The 20,589-nt window shown below is 38.3% G+C and overlaps 1 protein-coding gene and 1 pseudogene across 1 annotated transcript; both read right to left on the reverse strand.

The window, feature by feature from the left end:
• Positions 1-7,457: 7,457 nt before the first annotated feature.
• On the reverse strand, positions 7,458-7,949 carry LOC141693646 (uncharacterized). The gene has a single exon (XM_074498803.1). It carries the CDS (start codon positions 7,947-7,949, stop codon positions 7,458-7,460), a length of 492 nt encoding a protein of 163 aa, XP_074354904.1.
• Positions 7,950-17,684: 9,735 nt separating this feature from the next.
• The window catches only part of LOC141693663 (L-type lectin-domain containing receptor kinase IV.2-like), a 115,708-nt pseudogene continuing 112,803 nt past the window's right edge, over positions 17,685-20,589 (reverse strand).

Here is a 20,589-nt window from a genome sequence, read left to right on the forward strand (position 1 = left end):
AATATCCATGAAATCAAAACAGATTACCTAAAAGTTATTCCTAAATCCTCATACATGATTGGACTTAGGACACATCTCTTTCAGGGAGAACCAAAATGATGTTTACTATGCCACCGCCATCATCTCATCACATCTCAATGTCACTCTCAAATCTCAAATTGAGGAATGGCTTTACCATTTAGGACATCCTTCATTTTCAGTACTTTGTTCTTTTATGTTAGAAAATAAAATCATGACCAGTGTTCCCACTGACTAAAAAATGGACTGTAATCTATGCGCTTGTAATAAAAGTTATAAGCTTCCTTTTGGAGCTTCTTCTCTTTCAAGTAATCAACCATTGCACCTAATTTATACTGATGCATGGGGACCAACTGCATCCTCCATTGATGGTTTCAGGTTTTATGTCATTTTTGTTGACTATTATACTAAATACATATGGTTATATCCTATGAAACAGAAATCTGATGTCAAGTTAATTTTCCAACAATTTAAATTGGTTGTGGAAAAATTCTTTTAACTACCCACCATTTCTTTATATTCTGACAATGGTGGTGAATATCAAGCTCTCATTCTTATCTTCAACTCATTTGGAATCTCTCACTTCACCAAACCACCACATACACCAGAACACAATAATCAAGCTGAGCGCCGTCATCGTCATGTTGTTGAGACGGGCCTTACTCTCCTTCATCATGCTTCTATGCCCTTAACATTTTGGTCTCATGCATTTCAAGCTACCATCTATTTAATCAACATAATGCCTTCTAAAGTTCTTACTTTTGCACACCCTATGAACTGTTATTTCAGAGCAGGCCATCTTATCACAGGTTAAGAATATATGGTTGCATGTGCTATCCTTGATTGAAACCGTACAATCAGTCAAAAGTTCAACCTAAATCTAAACCTTGCATTTTTTTGGCTATTCATCATCTAAATCTTCTTATATATGCTTTGATGCTGCCACTAACAATTTATTTCATTTTAGGCATGTCAAGTTTGTAGAGAACATTCTCCCTTTGGAAGGTACATCAAATGGTTCTTCCATGGCTATAAAGTTGCTTCTCACTGATTTTTCCTCCCGGAAGAACAATAACAAGGAACTTGCAGATGCCATTCAAACTAGTCCACCACTGCACCCGGCATCAGGTACATCCTTACATCTTCCTAAACCTACCCAAACAATTCCACATTCCTCTTCCACTCCAATTGGCCAACAAAACCCAAACACTGACACTTTTAATGAACCCGTATCACCATCAACAAATTCACCGCCTCCCTCACAGTCATAATCCCCCACATCCTCTTCTGAAACCTCACCCACACCTACATCATCTACTCAATCCACTATTGAGCCTCCTAACCGGACCTCTCGTGTTTGATAAACCAATCCCAAGTATTTCAATTCAAATTTCGTTAACAACACTGTTGTCAAACACATTCCATCCATTCCTTCCTCACGGCATCCTACCCAAGCTTCTCTAGAACCTACTTGTGTCAGCCAAGCTATGCATGATAGTAATTGGCACAATGCTATGAATACAGAGTTTAATGCACCTATGCAGAATAAAACATGGGATCTCGTTCCTAGTGATAGAAATAAAAATGTGGTTGGATGTAAGTGGGTGTTCCAGATTAAACGCAAATCAGATGGCACAATTGAGCGATATAAGTCCCGCCTTGTCGCCAAAGGATTTCATCAACGACCAAGGATTGATTTCACAGAAACATTCAGTCCAGTTGTGAAACCAACAATAATTCACATTGTGCTTTCTCTTGCTCTCTCCAAAGGTTGGTCTTTTTAGCAACTGGATATCAATAATGCATTTCTATAAGGGACCTTAAATGATGAAGTATACATGGTATAACCTCTGGGATTCATTCATAAATCCTTTCTGAATCATATATGCAAGCTTAAGAAGCCGATCTATGGTTTGCAACAAGCTTCCCGAGACTGGTACACAACGTTAAGATCATTCTTGTTGGAAAATCAGTTCACTAACTCTATCTCAGATGCCTCTTTATTTATTTACAATCACGAGGGAATTATTGTTTATATTCTCGTGTATGTTGATGATATTGTAATTACCGGCAACAACAACAATTTCTTGGCAGACCTGTATCGAAGATTTTCTTCCCATTTCTCTCTAAAGGACCTTGGGACTCTCAATTACTTTCTAGGGGTAGAAGTAATTCATCTGCCACATGGCTATTTTCTATCTCAACAACAATACATTCAACATCTTCTACAACGATTCCAACTTGATGGGGCCAAAGAGGTTGCCACTCATATGTCCACAACTTCATCCTTAAAATTATCTGATGGTAGTGCCAGTGCTGATCCTACATTGTTCCGTCAGTTGGTTGGTGCTCTTCAATACTTGTCAATCACAAGACCAGATGTTGCCTTTGTTGTCAATAAGCTATCTCAGTTCATGCACAAACCCTCCCGGTTACATGGGAAAGCTTTAAAAAGGATCGTCCGTTATCGTAAAGGAACTATATTTCATGGTTTGCTACTTAAACGCAATGTTTATTTAACTTTAACTGGTTTCAGTGATGCCGATTGGGGTGGTAATCAAGATGATTTAACTTCAAATACTGCCTACTTGATTTACTTGGGCTGCAATATCATTTCATGGAAATCTTCAAAGCAACGCACAGTTGCATGCTCCTCTACTGAGGCTGAATATCGTGCTCTAGCTCATGCCTCATCTGAACTTCAGTGGATTCAGAACTTACTTCATGAACTTGGTGTTTCATTTAAACAACCTCCTTCTATCCACTATGACAATATTGGAGCCATTACCTCAGTGCTAATCCTGTTTTTCATTCCCGTATGAAACAGCTAGCACTGGATTATCATTTTATTCGAAAACAAGTTCAGGCTGGCAAGCTCAAGGTGTATTACATATCAACAAAAGATCAGCTTGCTGATGCTATGACCAAGCCTCTCCCTGCACAACGGTTTTTGTTTCTACGACACAAGATTGGAGTCTCTGATGGATCTTCCATCTTGCGGGGGCGTAACAGCTAGCAAACATAATCCCTGGAGAACAGCCTAACTACTACAATCATGGATTGTAATTATAGTAAAGATTGTACACATCATATACATTCATTGTATTATTTTACAGCCTAACATAAGATCCACAATCAGTGGAATGCTTCAAGGAACAGACCCTTGGCTCCATGTATATAAATACACACACAAACATCAATAGAAAGATACAAGGGTTGATCCTAATATGATGGACATTCATGCATTTACACCCACTTCATCAATCAAATTGACCTAAAATTTTTAAGTTTTCGCACTTATCAAGTGTACATGGGCACACAATAGAAAAACCGTTATGATAATATCATTCAACAATTTGGATAACCCAAGTGGTTAAGAATTTATTATCTATTGTCCAAGTTTTTGGGTTCGACTCGGACTCTCCCGAGAACCGCGAAATCTGTGTATCTGTTGTTTAGGATCCTATTTTCAGCTTGTAATGCGGTCCTCTAATCTTTCAAAAGTTTTATTATGCATCCTGGTATTAAAAAATGTCCAAGAATTAGAAAAAAAAATGTCCAAACTTTATGCTTTTCAGTCATTTGTTTCAAATTCAGAGCATACATGCTGTAAAATGCAAATTATAAAGTGAAATGCACACCTAACATCAAACCAAAGAAGCAAAATGGAAACTTACATACCACATAAATGTGTACATAAATAATACAGTAACTAACCAAATACTAGATTACACAACTTGTAATTCATCTCCCACCAGAAAGAAATGAATTTTGTTAAGAATAAGGCCTCTCCACAGAAAATGATGAATATTTGACATGGAAATATTAGAAAATGCATTTTGATCAGGTATAAAAGCTAAGCCAACCGAAGAGATGACAATGGATGATAATTCCGGCATAGGCACGTAACCTTCCAAGTATTGTACAACTTGTTGCATTTGAGGCCTAGCTAAAGGCTCTGAGTTACAGCATAACCACCCAAGCTTTAAAACCAACTCTAATTCTTCCTTTACATAATTAGCTCCTAAATGCGGATCAACTGAAGCAACAATGTCATTACGATTCCAACATGAACACACCCAATCAGCCAAAATAATAGCTTCAGCTCCTTATTGAACATATATCGGCCCTTGATAAGCCTCAAATTTTATTAATATATAAGATTAATCTTTAAGTGGGTATTTTATATACTTAATTAGCCAACCTTCTTAAATGAGGTTGTTCCTTTATATTTATAAATAGTCTCAAAAGGGCTTTCTATACAAATGGGCCTATTGGGCAGTTACATTATATTACATAATTTATTACAACTAAGTCTTATTGGGCTTTTTTTCCTAGTCCAAGGTCCAACATTTGTCCCCCTCCTATTTTGAGCAACATCTTTAGATTTGTGCTATAGGAATTTGGTGCCCTGAAATTGGGATATTAGAGGTAGTGCAGGAATAAATATCGAAAAATAATAAAGCGGAAAAGATAATAAAATGTAAAAAAGAAAGTGGGATGAACATAATAAAAATAACTGATGATGAGAATAAATAAATAATAAATGAATCACGTGTTTGTCTCTTTTTTTGTCTCTATCTTCTTTTTTTGTGAACGTATAAATACTTATTTTTTGTGTTAGTTTTTTCTTTTCTTGGTGGTCGATGCTTCTTTGAAGAAGATTATGAACAGGGGGATTCGAGAGGAGATGGATAAGGTGATGTTATTGCTTATGCAGAAGGCATCGAGGAAGAATGTTGATGCGCCTCAACCCGGATCGTCGAGGGTTGGACCGTCGGGGCCCGGCCATTCTGTTTTTATTGAGTTGCTAGATGAATAGGGGAATAAGGTAGTTGAGGATTCTGGGAAAGTTATTCAGGATGTTGAGGTAGCTGACGTGAACCCTCGTAAGAGAAGCCATCGTGAGATTAAGGGGGCAATGTCGATGGTAGTGATCCCGTGGAGACTGTTGCAACGAGTGGTGGGGTTAACAAAACTATAACTTTGGTTGGTATTCGTGTTTTGATGACCAATACTGTTGATCCCCGGGTGAGGAAGGAGGCTGTTAGGGTTGAGATTCAGCCTTCGAAATGTTGGACTAGGGGCCCTACTATGCCCTTACGGATTTTGAAGTTGTTTAAAGGCAGAGTTGGACTTGTTATGGACGGGTATGAACTTGTTATATTGCGTATAAATTTTGTTGTGTTCGTGCATTTTGTTTCTAACTTCTCTTTGATTAACCTATGTATCACGCTCTCTATTTTCTTGTGTTTGTTTCGCAGTTCTTATCTGATTTTATGCATGTATTGGAGGAGTACAGGGCTGATGAAGGTAGCGAAGCTCGGTCCCGGTTGGAGGCCGAGGTATCAGTCCTCAAGGCAGAGAAGAAAAAGTTGGGTTCAAGTTGTTTGGAACTGGAAAAGAGAGTTAGTGATTTGGATGAGACTAATTCTACTTTGTCGAAGCGCGTTGGGGAGCTGGAGTTATCCGAGCAGTCGATGAGCAGAAAGGTATCAGACCTCGAGGGAAATCTTTGTGAGGCTGAGAAGAAACGTGACAGTATGAAGGAGAAGTATGAAGGCTTAGAGCGTCAGCTTGATGGGATGAATGAGTCATATAAGCTGATTGTCGAGGAGAATACCACACTAAAGGCGGATGTTCAGAAGGGGGTGGAAGATATTGCGGCTGCCCTTGGAGACGGTTATTGTCGCTGTTTGCCAGAATGCAAAGTGTAGGTGTCGATATTGCGGGGCATACTTTTGAGGACTACATTCGCGACCTCGTGGCCTCGCAACCTAGTAACCGGCGGAAAAATTCTTGAAGGCTGGGAATGCCCCGTGATTGATGTAAAATTTTAATTTTCAATTACAGTATTTGGAATTGTGGCTTTCGTGGCTTTTCGTACTTGGATTACTGTTTTGCTGATGGATGATGTTTTTCATTTTTTTTTATGAGACCTTTCGAGGTCTGTAATTTGAGCTATCTGTTCTGTTTTCATAATTTCAAATTGATTATGTTATATTGTTGTGTATTATTTATATCAGTTGTACTGCTTCATGTGCTTATCATAGTGTTACTTTTTCTATGATAGGTAGGGCTTCTTCTAAATCTATTTCACTTGATATTAGAAGAGCGTTTTTATCTCTACTTGTTTGCCTTGTTGCTTTTTCGTTGTGTTTAGCTTGTTCTTTTCTTCTTATTTTTTTTATTTATGTCCATAGATGGTTTTTTACTATTTTATAGAAATAACTAAGTTATGTCTCGTTTGCTATGACACGAAGTATTTGTCTAGTTTGATATTCGCTACGTCGTTGAGTTTTTCACAGTAATTGGTCCTTTAATTGGATTGTCAACATAACTTTATTTGAAAAAATAGGAGATATTCCAAAGTCTTGAATTATCATAAATTAAAAGATCCCTCGATGGGGGCCTCATAACGACCCTCATTGCATCGAGGGTTAATCATTGTTTTAAGACTTTGAATATTGCAGACAAAAACAAATTACTGATAAAATTTCTTAAGATGAATGTCGTTTCAGGCATTTTACTAGGCTGTTCATCGAGATCTGAGAGCTCGTATGTCCCCGCGCTAACCACCTTTGATACTCGATATGGGCCTTACCATGTCGGTTTGAACTTTCCTGATACAGCGGGTTATGACGCAGCAGAGTCTCCAAGAACGAGGTCATCGACCTTAAGGTTCTTGGTTTTGACCTTTCTGTTGAAGTATTTTACAGTCTTTTCCTATTGCGCAATCATCCGAATTCGAGCCTCCTCTCTTATTTCTTCAAGCAAGTGGTTGTGAAAGCACAAGCCCTCTAGTGTGAGAAAAAGGTTGAATATTTCGACTCATGGGGAAATTAGGCTTACCTCGATGGGTAGAACGGCATCGACGCCATATGCGAGGCGGAAGGGAGTTTCACCTGTTGCGCTTCGAGGTGTTGTCCTGTAGGACCATACCATATTCGGGAGTTCATCAACCTATCAATAAGGGATTTCTTCAATTCTTTTCTTTAGGCCTTGTAGGATGGTTCTATTTTTTACTTCTGCGAGCCCATTACCCTATGGGTATATAACTGAGGCTTTTATGTGTTGGATTTTTAGTTCCTCTAGAGCTTTCTCAAACTGAGCTCCCACAAATTGTGTACCAGTATCAGAAACTAAAATCCTTGGGATTCCGAAGCGAAATAACATACTCCATAAAAAACTCAAACATTTCTTTCTCTCTGATCTTGGAAAGGGGCTTTGCCTCGACCCATTTGGTTGCGTAGTCCACCACGACCACGATATATTGGCACTGGTTTTTGGACTTTGGAAAGGGTCCTACAATATCTATCCCCCCATTGGAAAAAGGGGCATGGAGCGAGAATCGAGTTGAGCTCAGTCGTGGGTCTATGGCTTACGTTCCCATGTAATTGACATGCTTGGCATTTTCTAACATATTCCTCGCAATATTTTCATATTATGGGCCAGTATACTCCCTGTCTAATGATTTTGAGAGCCAGGTTTTTTCCTCTGAGGTGTTCACCGCAGATGCCAATGTGTACCTCGACCATCACTTGATGGGCTTCTTCCGAGGTCAAACAACGGATCAGTGGTTCAGATAAAGCACGTTGATACAATGGTGAGCCGATAACACAGTAGTCTTTTTTCTTAAATATTAGCGAACGGGCCTCGTTCTTTCCCTCAGGGAGTTTATTGTCGATGATATAGTCAAGGAGTGGTTTTCGCCAGTCGAGGCTATTCTGAATTTGATTAACAGATAGTTCATCGATGGCAAGGGCCATTAGGATGTCGACATATATTAGATCGAGATTAACAGGTAAATCGGAGGATGCTAACTTGGAAAGGGAATCTGCCCACCAGTTTTCCTCTCTATCAACATTCGTTAGTCTCCATGAAGGGAATTTTTTTAGTAGCTCTTGCGTCCGTGCAAGGTATTGATCCATTCTCTCATTATGTTCCTTGAACTCCCCGCTTATTTGTTAAGAGACCAACTGAGAATCTCTAAATATGTCAATAATCTCAGCCTCGAGGTCCGCTGCAAGCTTTAATCTTGCGATAAGTGCCTCGTATTTGGCTATTTGTAGTTGGGAATTCGAATTTGAGGGCTTGGTGATCTTGAATCCTTCTAGGCTAATTAAGATTATTCATGCTCCTCCTGAGTCAACGGTCGAAGACCCGTCGATGAACAACAACCATGGCCTTAATTGATCTTCGTCAGATTTGTGCGCTTTGGCTTTGAATTGAGATTTAGCAACAAAATCCAAGAGAACCTGAGCTTTGATCGCCGTTCGAGGTTTATACTCGATGTAGAATTGGCTTAGATCGATGGTCCAAGCAGCGAGTCTGCCCGTCATGTCGGGTTTGTGTGAGATTCTTTTCAGAGGTTGATTCGTGAGCACATAAATCTCCCTTGCTTGGAAGTAGTGTCACAATGTTCGGCTGGAAACCACTCGGGCATAGACTAGCTTCTCGACCTGTCGATATCTTGTTTCTGCATCTCGAATTGAGTGACTAATGTAGTACACCGGGACCTCTTTTACTTTGTCAACTCGAACTAGGACTGTCGCGACTGTTTCATCGGAGGCTGAGAGATACACCGGCAACGACTCGCCTGGTAAGGGCCGAGTGAGGATGGGTGGATTTGTTAAGAATGTTTTTAACTCAAAGAAATTTTTTTCATTGTCATCGTTCCATTCAAAATGCGAGGATTTGGAAGCTTTCTTCATTGTTGAGAAAAAAAGGATGCATCTTTTTGACGATTGGGGAATAAACCTTCGGAGTGCAGCGACACACCCAGTTAGTTTTTGTAAGTCCTTAACGGATCTTAGTTTCTCCATCTCCAAGACTGCTTTTGCCTTAGATGGATTTGCTTCGATACCTCTTTGGGTAACCAAGGATCCGAGGAATTTACCCGCGGTAAGACCGAACGAGCACTTGGCAGGGTTTAGCCGCATATTCTTGATTCTCGTATTTTCGAATGTTTTGCGAAGGTCAGACACATGGTCAGAGGAAACCTTCGATTTTATAATCATGTCATCGACGTATATCAGCATATTTCTCCCAATCTGTGATGTAAATATTTTATCCATCATCTGTTGAAATATGGCCCCCGCATTAATTAAATCGAAAGGCATCACTCGGTATCCGAAGACCCCTCAATGCGTGATGAATTCAGTTTGCTTCCAATCTTGAGAGTCCATCTTAATCTGATTGTACCCTGAAAAGGGATCCATAAAAGAGATGAGTTCATTTCCTGTTGTCACATCAATGAGCTGGTCGATGTTCGACAGAGGGTAAAAATCTTTGGGGCAAGCCCTATTCACATCCGAGTAATCAATGCACATTCTCCACTTTCCGTTACTTTTCTTGACCAGGACCATGTTCGAGATCCATGTGGGGAATTGTACCGGTTCGATGAAACCGGCTTCAAGTAGAATGTCAATCTCGTGGTCGATGGCTGCTCTCTTCTCAGTGGAGAATGTTTGGTGTCTCTGCCTTACTGGCCTGATGCTTTTGCTGATGTGTAGTGAGTGTCAAGCGACGGCCTCCGGGATCCCAGGCATGTCCTTAGGGTCCCAGGAAAAAATGTCAGAGAACTCTCGGATGAGGTTCGTGATATCTTTCTTTAACAGTTCAGGGAGATTTTTGCCAATTTTTATAGTTTTTTCAGGGTTTCTTTCAAATACTTCAACCTCTTCGGTTTCTTCGACAAGAGAGCAAGAGTTGCTGGTGGGTGGGTCGACTAGCTCTCTAGGGTTGATATCAAGTACTTGGTTGACTTCTAGCTCTTCATCTGCCTTTTTCCTAGGAGAGACTATGGTTAAGTAGCATTGTCTTGCTGTTGCCTGGTCACCGGTCATTTCTCCTACACTAAAGTCTGTGGGGAACTTTATTTTCAAATGGGAGATGGAAGTTATAGCTTGTAGGGCGGTGATCATTGTTCACCCCAATATGGCGTTGAAGCTAGAGGAGACACTGGTCATATAAAATTTGACCTTCTTCCAAATTTGACACGGGGGAGAACCAAAAAGTACTGGCATATCGATAGTTCCTACCACGTGGACTTCATTCCCCGTGAAACCATATAACGGAGTTCGAGAAATCTCAAGCCTTCGATCATCGACATCCATTCGGGAGAAGGCATGATGATATAAGACATTGACGGAGCTTCCATTGTCAACCAACATTTTCTTAACTGTGTTGTTTGTTGATGGGTATTTTTTGAGTATCTTTCACAGGGAATGACTAATATCAATACCAATCTCAAGTCTCCTATTTCTCATAATTCATAAGTGTGGAGAATAATTTGTGGATGTGTGTAAATACCAACTAATTAATCTAATAAATAAATAAAACTATATAATAACTATGAGAGAAAACAATCCAAGAATCAGGGTTCTTCAATGGCTATCATGAATGTCTAATTTGTGTCTCTTGTTTTGTTAAAAACAATTCTTCCAATGTTTATAAAATCCTCTCCCAAGGTAGATTATAGTGCCTACAAGTATCCATTGAACGCCACTCCCATGGTCATACAAAGTACAATTATAAACTGTTAAGAACCAATGATTTTTAGTCTCACAATTCACATATTAATCTCCCGATCTAATACTTAAATTGTGCCTATCATATCATGTACTAGACTTACAACTCCTCTCCCGATTCGTTATAACTCCTAAAAATTCAGTTAGAAGTTAGCTACTCCTCTAACTGTATAAAACGCTCAATGACAGATTAACAATAATAAGAAAATCACAATATAATCAAACAAACATATTAAGCCAATTGAATACTACCCAACTCTTGGATAAAAGAATTAGCTACTTATGTTAAGATAAATAAAATATATATTAAGAACGCAAACCATGAGTTTAAGAATTGATGCACAAAGAATACAACTTTAAAGTTCCTTTAGAATCTGGATGAATCCCTTCACTCCTTCTTCCAATCTCCCTCTCAAGATGTTTCTCTCCCTTCTCTCCAAAATGGTTATCTATCTTCTACCCTTATTAAAACCCTAATATATACGTTTATATATACTTGGATGGGCTTTTCAAAGTCATATAAGGTAAATAAAAGAGAATTCAAAACAATTTGGGAAAGCTATTTGATTATAATTTTCATCAGATTCAGGCCCTGAATCTTAACCTCAGGTCCTGAATGATGTCCTCAGGGCCTCATCAGAAGAGCTCAGGCCCTGAGCTCCTTATTCTTCAAATCTGCTTCTCTCAGGCCCTGAACTCACAAGCTTAGGCCCTGAGGTAAGTGCATTTTCTCCACTGACTCCTTCAGGCCTTGAGCCTCCTAGCTCAGGTACTAAACTCCTCTAAATTCTTCTTTTATCATATACTCTTCTCTTTTGCACCTTTTTCTTCCATAATTTCCTATAAACATAAAAAATTAAGACTTAGCATTCATCCAAGTTAAATAACAACTAGTACTTATTATTTAGGACTAAAGCATCACAAAACAAGGTTAACCTTTCTCGTCCTCGAGTAAAACTATAATTATATACTACTACTAATACCACTTCCGTAAGGTGATCACGGTTGCATTTGGCATATGCAACAAGCCCTTTAAACCCCAAGGTAGCCCTAGTGGACGAGTAAGGTCTCGTGAGGGCCTAAAGTGAATGTACCGACAAAATCCATCTAACCCATGTAATATGCAACTATATGAATCCAACTAAATGATTGATAATACAAAAGATCTCAAATATTACAGTTCATGCCAAGTCAGATAGAACCCTCAGCCCATGCACCAAGTTTAGACATATCAAGCTCACACACAATATCACAACATAGTACACACAAGTATAGAGTGTGCGTGTGTGCTTAGCTTAACAAAATTCTTTCTAATGAACCAAGAACAAATACACACAAATTTCAACATGACAAGTCATGCGAGTTAATAGCTCCCAAGTTGAGTACTAGAATAGATCTTAAACACTTCGTTACTTAGCACTAGCCATCATTCGGGATTAACAAAGGATTTCCGTATCTTACTTTATTGATATAATACTACTATATAACGATATATGTTTTTGTATATGCTTGGTCTAAGGTTAGGTGGCTCCTCAGTGTAAATGAGTTACGACTGCCATAAGACTTCACAAGCTCGGTCTAAGGTTAGGTGGCTCCTCAGTGTAAGTGAGTTACGACCACCATAAGACTTCACAAACCATATTTACACGTATATTAGTTAAGTGGTTTATTCAACTGTGCAATGGTCGAGATCCCTAAAGATTTATGCACCAATACCCATGTAGCGAGTGTTAGGTCAGCAATCCTAAACCATAAAAGGCTTTTGGTTACTAGGAACAAAGTCCCCTCAGACTTAATTACTCGAGTATTAATGAGCCCAAACTATTTAAGTATACCACATTTTTTCATGTAATTTATTACTACTATCATACATCTATTTTTTTCAAAGACATGTGCACCCCATAGTTTCCTCCAAACTTAAGCATTTACGTACTAAGCTCAAAAGGGAATAGTCAAGATTCTAATCATCAATAAGCGGCTAACCCTCAAGAAACAAGCATATCTAAGTTTCAATTCAAGAGCATAATAAGAGTGTGTTAAGAAATAAGCTCTGCACAAGTGACACTACACATGTAACATCTTTAGCATGTGATCATAGCAAGACTTAGTCAACAACAAGGTACACATAGTATCATCACAGGTCACCAACTTGGACTACTAATAACTTGAGATCATGATATGATACGCAATACAATGCGACTAACATATATGTAAAATATGATACAATGCAATCTATATGACTTTTTTGAACATGTTTAACACATTTACTAAAAACACATCCTCGCACTTAAATGAGTCAATGTCTTTATGACACAATAAACTAATAATTCTATAATATAAAAGAATGAAAGAAGTACTAACCTATGCATATGCTTGAAGTGTCGTGATCCATAACAAGCTTGATTGAGTCAATGCTATCGTAGCGTTTGTTTTGTTGATGTAGTTATGCTGAATGAGCATGTGAATCACGAGCATGTCAATCCACTGCGTGATCATGCTAAACCCTTCATTCTTATTCAAAATCATTCTTAACACCTGAATCACTTCAAACAAACACATCAAGGAAACATGTGGGATTAAAAAAACTAATATTATAAAATTGGGTTGCCTCCCAAGCAGCGCTTCTTTAATGTCATTAGCTTGACGTGTACATACAACCATCATTATCAATGTGGTGAAAAAGCAAATAAATGCACATATCTACGAATCAGTATTAGAATTGTGATGTGCAAATATACCTTAGATCTATAAAAATATAAGAAACTTTTTATGATCCATATTTTCTCAAGAGACTTAGAAAAATGAAAGTAGCTAGAAAAGTCGTCAGAATAATCATCATAAGTATGACTCATAAACTCCTCCCAAATTGGATCTTTATATTCATAAGCACGACTTTCAATTTCATCAATCTTAAATCCCTCCTCAATTTTAATTGGACACTCATCAATTTTTACCTCGTCTACCAATTTATTGAGCTCAACAACATTCTCTAAATTTGGTAGAATTTCAATTGCATCCAAATTATAGTTATCACGCATGGGACTATCATTAATTTAATAAGTAGACTCATCGGACACAAAATTATCATCAATTGCTATACAAGAATCATGGATCGTTGGAAAATTGGCACAAGGAGGAACTTGAAGACAACCATCATGCATCACAAGTTGAACTTCCTTAATAAAACTATTCATTTTAACATTCTCCTCGTACCAACCTATTGATTCTACTTCACATGAAATATCACCTTTATTAACAATCTCAAAATTTGAGTCATCAAAGTGTTTAAGAAGTCCCAAAGAAAGTAAAGAAGGATTATAATGACTCAAACTCTCATCAACACCATTGCATACATATGAATCATCATGGTATTGATTATCAAAAGAATATGAAAAATCTATGCTAGGAGGATATGGAGCATAATATGAGTTGTAACAATCGAACAAGTTCACCTGATACACATTAAAATCCTGAAAAGAATTAGAATTTTGATATCGTTCTTGATTACTGATGAAATCTAGAGCATTATCCCAGCCAAAATTGTTAACCATGCTGTCTCCTCAACTCAAATCTTTACGTTGTCTACCTCAAAGAAACTTGTAGACACACAAAAGAAAAATAAAAAGAAGAAAAAAAAACTATATACAGAGATAAATCCAAACTACAAGAAACAATTAACTCAAAATCAATATTGCTGCCTTCCCCGGCAGTGGCGCCAATTTGTTAATGGGTACTTTTAGAGTATCGTTCGCAGGGAAGGACTAATATCAATACCAATCTCAAGTCTCCTATTTCTCAAAATTCAAAAGTGTGGAGAATAATTTGTGGATGTGTGTAATTAATAAGTAATTAATCTAATAAAAAAATAAACTATATAATAACTATGAGAGAAAACAATCCAAGAATCAGGGTTCTTCAATGGCTATCATGAATGTCTAATTTCTGTCTCTTGTTTTGTTAAAAACAATCCTTTCAATGTTTATAAAATCCTCTCCCAAGGTAGATTATAGTGCCTACAAGTATCCATTGAACGCCACTCCCATGGTCATATAAAGTATAATTATAAACTGTTAAGAAGTAATGATTTTTAGTCTCATAATTCGCATATTAATCTCTCGATCTAATACTTAAATTATGCCTATCATATCATGTACTAGAATTACAACTCCTCTCCCGATTCGTTATAACTCCTAAAAATTCAGTTAGAAGTTAGCTACTCCTCTAACTGTATAAAGTGCTCAATGACAGATTAACAATAATAAGAAAATCACAATATAATCAAACAAACATATTAAGCCAATTGAATACTACCCAACTCTTGGATAAAGGAATTAGCTACTCATGATAAGATTAATAGAATATATATTAAGAACGCAAACCATGAGTTTAAGAATTGATGCACAAAGAATACAACTTTAAAGTTCCTTTGGAATCTGGATGAATCCCTTCACTCCTTCTTCCAATCTCCCTCTCAAGATGTTTCTCTCCCTTCTCTCCAGAATGGTTATCTATCTTCTACCCTTATTAAAACCCTAATACATACATTTATATATACTTGGATGGACTTTTAAAAGTCATATAAGATAAATAAAAGAGAATTCAAAATAAGTTGGGAAAGCTATTTGATTATAATTTTCGTCAGGTTCAGGCTTTGGACCTTAACATGAGGTCCTGAATGATGTCCTCAGGGCCTCATCAGAAGAGCTCAGGCCCTGAGCTCCTTATTCTTCAAATCTGCTTCTCTCAGGCCCAGAACTCACAAGCTCAGGCCCTGAGGTAAGTGCATTTTCTCCACTGATTCCTTCAGGCCTTGAGCCTCCTAGCTCAGGTCCTAAACTCCTCCAAATTCTTCTTTTATCATATACTCTTCTCTTTTGCACCTTTTTCTTCTATAATGTCCTATAAATATAGAAAATTAGGACTTAGCATTCATCCAAGTTAAATAACAACTAGTACTTATTATTTAGGACTGAAGCATCACAAAACAAGGTTAAAAGAAGTATAACATGGCATAAAATATCTATAAGTTGATCATGTATCAAATATCCCACTCGTGTGGTAATGACAAGGGCGTCCTGTTGGCTTTTGATGAGTCCGGGACGGTAATCGTCGTCAGAGAAAGAAATGACAGGGGAGGGATTCGCTCGAGGGTGTTTAACTGCCAAGGGATTGACATTAAAAACTTCTCGGGCATAAACTTTGTGAGAGTTGTGAGAAAATCTTATGGCGGTCATGCCGCCAAAGATGACATCGATGACGCGGTCTTCCTCATCCCGATGTGGTGCCTAGGCGTATCATCTTGTTGTACATAGTGGACAAGCTGCCCCGACGAATTTTTCCTTTAATGGGGTAACTGAGTTGAAAGCATTGTTCTGTTGTATGGCCAGTGTCTTCATGATAATTATAGTATTTGGAGCTTGGGGGTCTTCCAGGTTTCATTGGTCTCGGAGGATGGTAGTCTGGCTCAGTTTTTAGTACCGCTAAAATCGTCATTTTCTCGGCGTTGAGCCTAGTAAATTTTTTCTCAGGTCAATTACGGGGCTGCCAATCCCTTTCTCTCATATCCCTCGGGGGTAGCCAACTGTGCGCACTGGTGGTGACCGGCGACGTTCTTGACGCCTTTTGCGTGCGGGCGATCGCGGACTGTATCTACGACGCCATTCATATCTGGAAGAATGTCGGGGCGACTGGATGCAGCTTACTGCTTCTTGGAGCATCATTCAATGTTCTATAATCTGAAATGATGCTTGGAGGGTTTTTGGCCTTTTCTCAAAAATTTCTTCCCGAAGCAGCCCGTGTCGAGATTTATCGATACCCGCTGTCAGGAAGTTGACGGCCATCTGCTCTATTAGATCTGGGATTTCTGCTATCTCCTCTCTGAATCGAGTTAAGAAGCTTCGAAGGCTTTTACTTGAACATTGGTACATTGCCATTAGGGACGCTGTGACTTTTATTCCTTTATCATTATTGGAGAATCGAGCTTGGAATTTACTTTTTAGCGTTGTCCATGAGTCGATGGACCGAGGTGCTAGATTGTTGTACCATCAAAGAGCTGTGCCTTGTAGGCTTGTGGAAAAAATTGACATCGAGCAATCTCGGAGTGACAAAAAAAGGCCATGCGGCCGTCAAAAGTGTCGAGGAATGCTAACGGGTCAGACGATCTATCGAAATGATTGAGGGCAGGTGTTTTTAATGTCCTGTCGATGCATGCTTTCTCAAGAACCAGAGATAGAGGACTCTCACTGACAGTTTCGAATCCCGACTGATTGTACATTATGGTATGCATCTGTGCTATTTCCTCTTACATTTTCGAACACTCCTCATGGGAGATAGATTATGTGGACTCAGTTCATTGAGAGACGTCAGCAGACGATACTGTGCGTTGTCGACACTCGCACAGTTATGAGTATGTCGACTCCACTGATGGTTCATACTCGTATTCGGCGTCATTATTTTCGTCGTAGAGTTCGTCGTCATGCCCTTGATTTTTTATCGATGCTTGTTGGAGTTCTTGGCGAAGGCGATGAATTTCACACTGCCGCTCGAGCTTGGCTTGGAGCATTCTAGTCTCACATTCTAGAAGTTCGAGCTCTTCATCGGAGTAAGGTAGATCCCCCGGATCGTCGTTGTTTTGAGTTTTTACCTCTCAACCTTTTCAAAATGAAGTCGCATGTCGCTTGAAAGCACCTTTTTGCCCTTGGATGTCTGGATCCTTCATCGCTGATCTGATTTGAACTTTCTCTTCTTGTCGCGATGATCTGCGTTTGTTAAGTTCAGCTGCTGATCATGAGAAGCTCCCTCCGGTGGGGGAAATAAACATTTCGGCTTCAGAGTTTAATTTTTGGGAGGTTCTTGTTCACCTTGGCTTTTAGGATCGATGGCGATCTCTACCGTCTGTTCCTTTACCTGAGTTGGTCCGATTGTTGCCAGATCAATTTCTTCCACAATTATATCCTGGTTGGATCTTCAGAGTAAAGCTCCTCCTAGTGCTAAATGATAAGCCTCGAATATTATTAATATATAAGACTAATCTTTAAGGAGGTATTTTCTTTACTTAATTAGCCAACCTCCTTAAATGAGGTTGTTCCTTTATATTTATAGATAGTCCCAAAGGGGTCTTTACAAATGGGACTCTCAGGCCATTACACTAATGTTACATAATATATTACAACTAAGTCTTCTTGGGCTTTTCTCCCTAGTCCAAGGTCCAACATGCCTTTTACCCCATGTAACCTCGAGCAAAAATGCCCCAAAAGAGTACACATCAGTACTAGTTGTGGCCTTGCCAGTTCTATTATGTTCAGGGGTCAAATAGCCAATAGTTCCGAACACATGAGTAGTTTGAGGATCTGTACCGTGGTCATATAATCTTGCTAGACCAAAGTATCCTAATCTTCCATTTAATTCATTATCTAGCAGAACATTACTGGCCTTCACATCCCTATGAATTACCATTTTCTCCCATTCTTGATGTAGGTAGTTAAGCCCTGCTAGCACTCCTTTGATAACTTAAAATATATGCCTCCAATTGAGTCTAAATTTTGGCTGGTCATAGAAGGCCTTATCCAAACTTCCATTAGGCATGTAATCATAGACCAAAAACAATTCACTTCGTCGGCGACAATAACCCAACAGAGGAACTATGTTTTGATGCCTTAGGCTTTATTTGGATTGGGGGTTGAGAAGCAAAGGGTTGGGTTGAGTTGGGTTATGTTGGTTTAGGTTTGGTTAGGTCGGGTTCAACCCTTATCACATTTGGATGTAAAGGTTCATGGAGTAGGTGTTTAGACGAGGGGTTCGAATTTAAAGTTAAAAATTAAAATTAGTTTCAATAAAAGTAAATTACTAATTAAAAATTAAAGTTCTTAAAATTTGTATTATTAATTTTAAAATACATAACATTTAAAATCATTTATTCATTCACCTTGCTGATGAGGCGTAATGCATAGTTAGAAAAAATACTATTTTTATATCTGTAAATATGATCAAATAATTAATAAAGTAATATAATAATAATTAAAGCTAAACAATATTTTTTAAGTGACTGTTTTTTATTTTTTATAAGTGAATAGCGAGCAGTATTTTTTTGTCAAGTGTAATCATATATATGTTTATGACTGAAAAGAAAGTAAAGAGAAAACATATAATACTGAAATATATTAAAAAGATATACTTCATCTGTCCCTCCCATTTGTTTACACTTTTCTTTTTGGGATGTCTCTCCCAATTGTTTATATTTCAAAATTTTCCAAAAATAATAAAGTTTTTATAATTTTTAATATAACTACATCCACTACTTCTCCCCACTATACCCAATTTATACATATAATATTAATCGGTCCCACTACTTCACTCACTTTTTTAACTTTCCTCCACTACTTTATCATTTTTCTTAAACTCCGTGCCCAACCCAAATGTAAATATTTGGGATGGACGGAGGGAGTATTATTAATTTATTGTAGCCTGGACAGACGCGTTTAAACATCCCCAAAACCACAACACCCCAAATTGGGGTGTTGAAATATTCTCTAACTTTACTGCAATGACAACCCTCACTAACCTCTTTGCCAACCCCTAGAAACCCAACCTTCCATTTTTTATTTTTTCCCACATAAGGGTTGTGAAATTTCAACCCGGGAACCCAACCCTCCATTTTTTATTTTTTCCCAAATAAGGGTTGTGAAATTTCAACCCGTACCGACTCAGCCCATCCCCTTCTAAACCTCCATCCAAATACAGCCTAAGCCTTCCAATACTGACAATTTCTGTGACAAATTCTCCGATTCCTTGTCTTAAATCACGGGACACTCTTTTCACTGCAATCTCAATTTTTGAGGTGGGTAAAACACCTCTATAGAATTCACCAAAAACCCCCTTTCCAAGTAATTCCTTATCCTTAAAACCTTTAATAGCCGCATACAAATCCTTGTACTTGAATCTTGTCACAAACAAGTTTTTTGAGTTTTTTGATTTAGGGTTTGTTTTTGGGTTTTTGTGATAAGGAAGAAGAAGGTACAAAACAAGAAAATAAAAGATGAAAATATAATTCTATTTCTGCTTTTCAACAGAGCATTCCAGGACTGTTCTTATATAGAGAGTACTAGTACAGTTATCATTACATAATTGGTTCAACCAATAACAACTTGATAGTAGCTGTCTTACTAGTAAAATAAAGCATTCCCTTACTAAACGACATCGCAGAGCTTAATACCATCATACCAACTTTAATTTAAGTACCTGCCAAATGACCATCATGAAAATACCCTTCTCTTAAAAATATTCTTGTCCTCAAGGATGGAAGCTGGGATATTTAGTTGCTATAGTCTTCCATTTCTCCTATATTGCTTCGTCAGGTGTTCCATTTTTCCATTGCACAAGGACCATTGTTGTTGGGTTGTTTCCTCTCTTCATAATTTTACATTCTAGGATAGCTATTGGTTGAGGATCAATGATTTATGTATCTGTGATACCTGGAAGTTCAGTTTGCACAAGCTTCTTAGAGCCTAGTTTCTTTTTCAGTTGGGAGACGTCGAAAATATTGCAAATCATTGCAGAGGGGGGTGAAGCCAAGCGATACGCAACAGCACCAACTCATTCGACAACAGTGTATGGCCCAAAATATTTAGCAGATAATTTGTGATGCTTCCTGTGGTTGAGTGATTGCTGCCGGTAAGGTTGTAACTTCAAAATGACTTCGTCGTTTACAGCGAACTCCCTATCAGTGCATTTTTTGTCGGTATACCACTTCATTCGCTCTTGAGCTTTGATGAGATTGTCCTTAATAAATTGCTGAGTAGATAGCCTATCCTTAAGGAATAGATTAGTCTGGGAAGCATTGGTACGAGCAAAGTGATAAGTGATTGATGGAGGCTCAGCAGAGTACAAAGCTTGGAATGGGGACATGCCTAAAGAAGTATGGTGGGTGGTGTTATACCACCACTCCGCCATTGATAACCAATCTTCCCAAGTAGTAGGTTTGTGTCCACACATGCACCGAAGGTACATTTCTATGCATTGGTTGACCCACTCTGTTTGCCCA

The sequence above is a fragment of the Apium graveolens genome, chromosome 2, assembly GCF_009905375.1.
Source record: "Apium graveolens cultivar Ventura chromosome 2, ASM990537v1, whole genome shotgun sequence".
Taxonomy (NCBI): Eukaryota; Viridiplantae; Streptophyta; class Magnoliopsida; order Apiales; family Apiaceae; genus Apium; species Apium graveolens.

Bases quoted from the DNA above. Each gene is read 5' to 3' on its own strand.
- LOC141693646 (XM_074498803.1), bottom strand. From the start codon at position 7,949: ATGGATCAATACCTTGCACGGACGCAAGAGCTACTAAAAAAATTCCCT.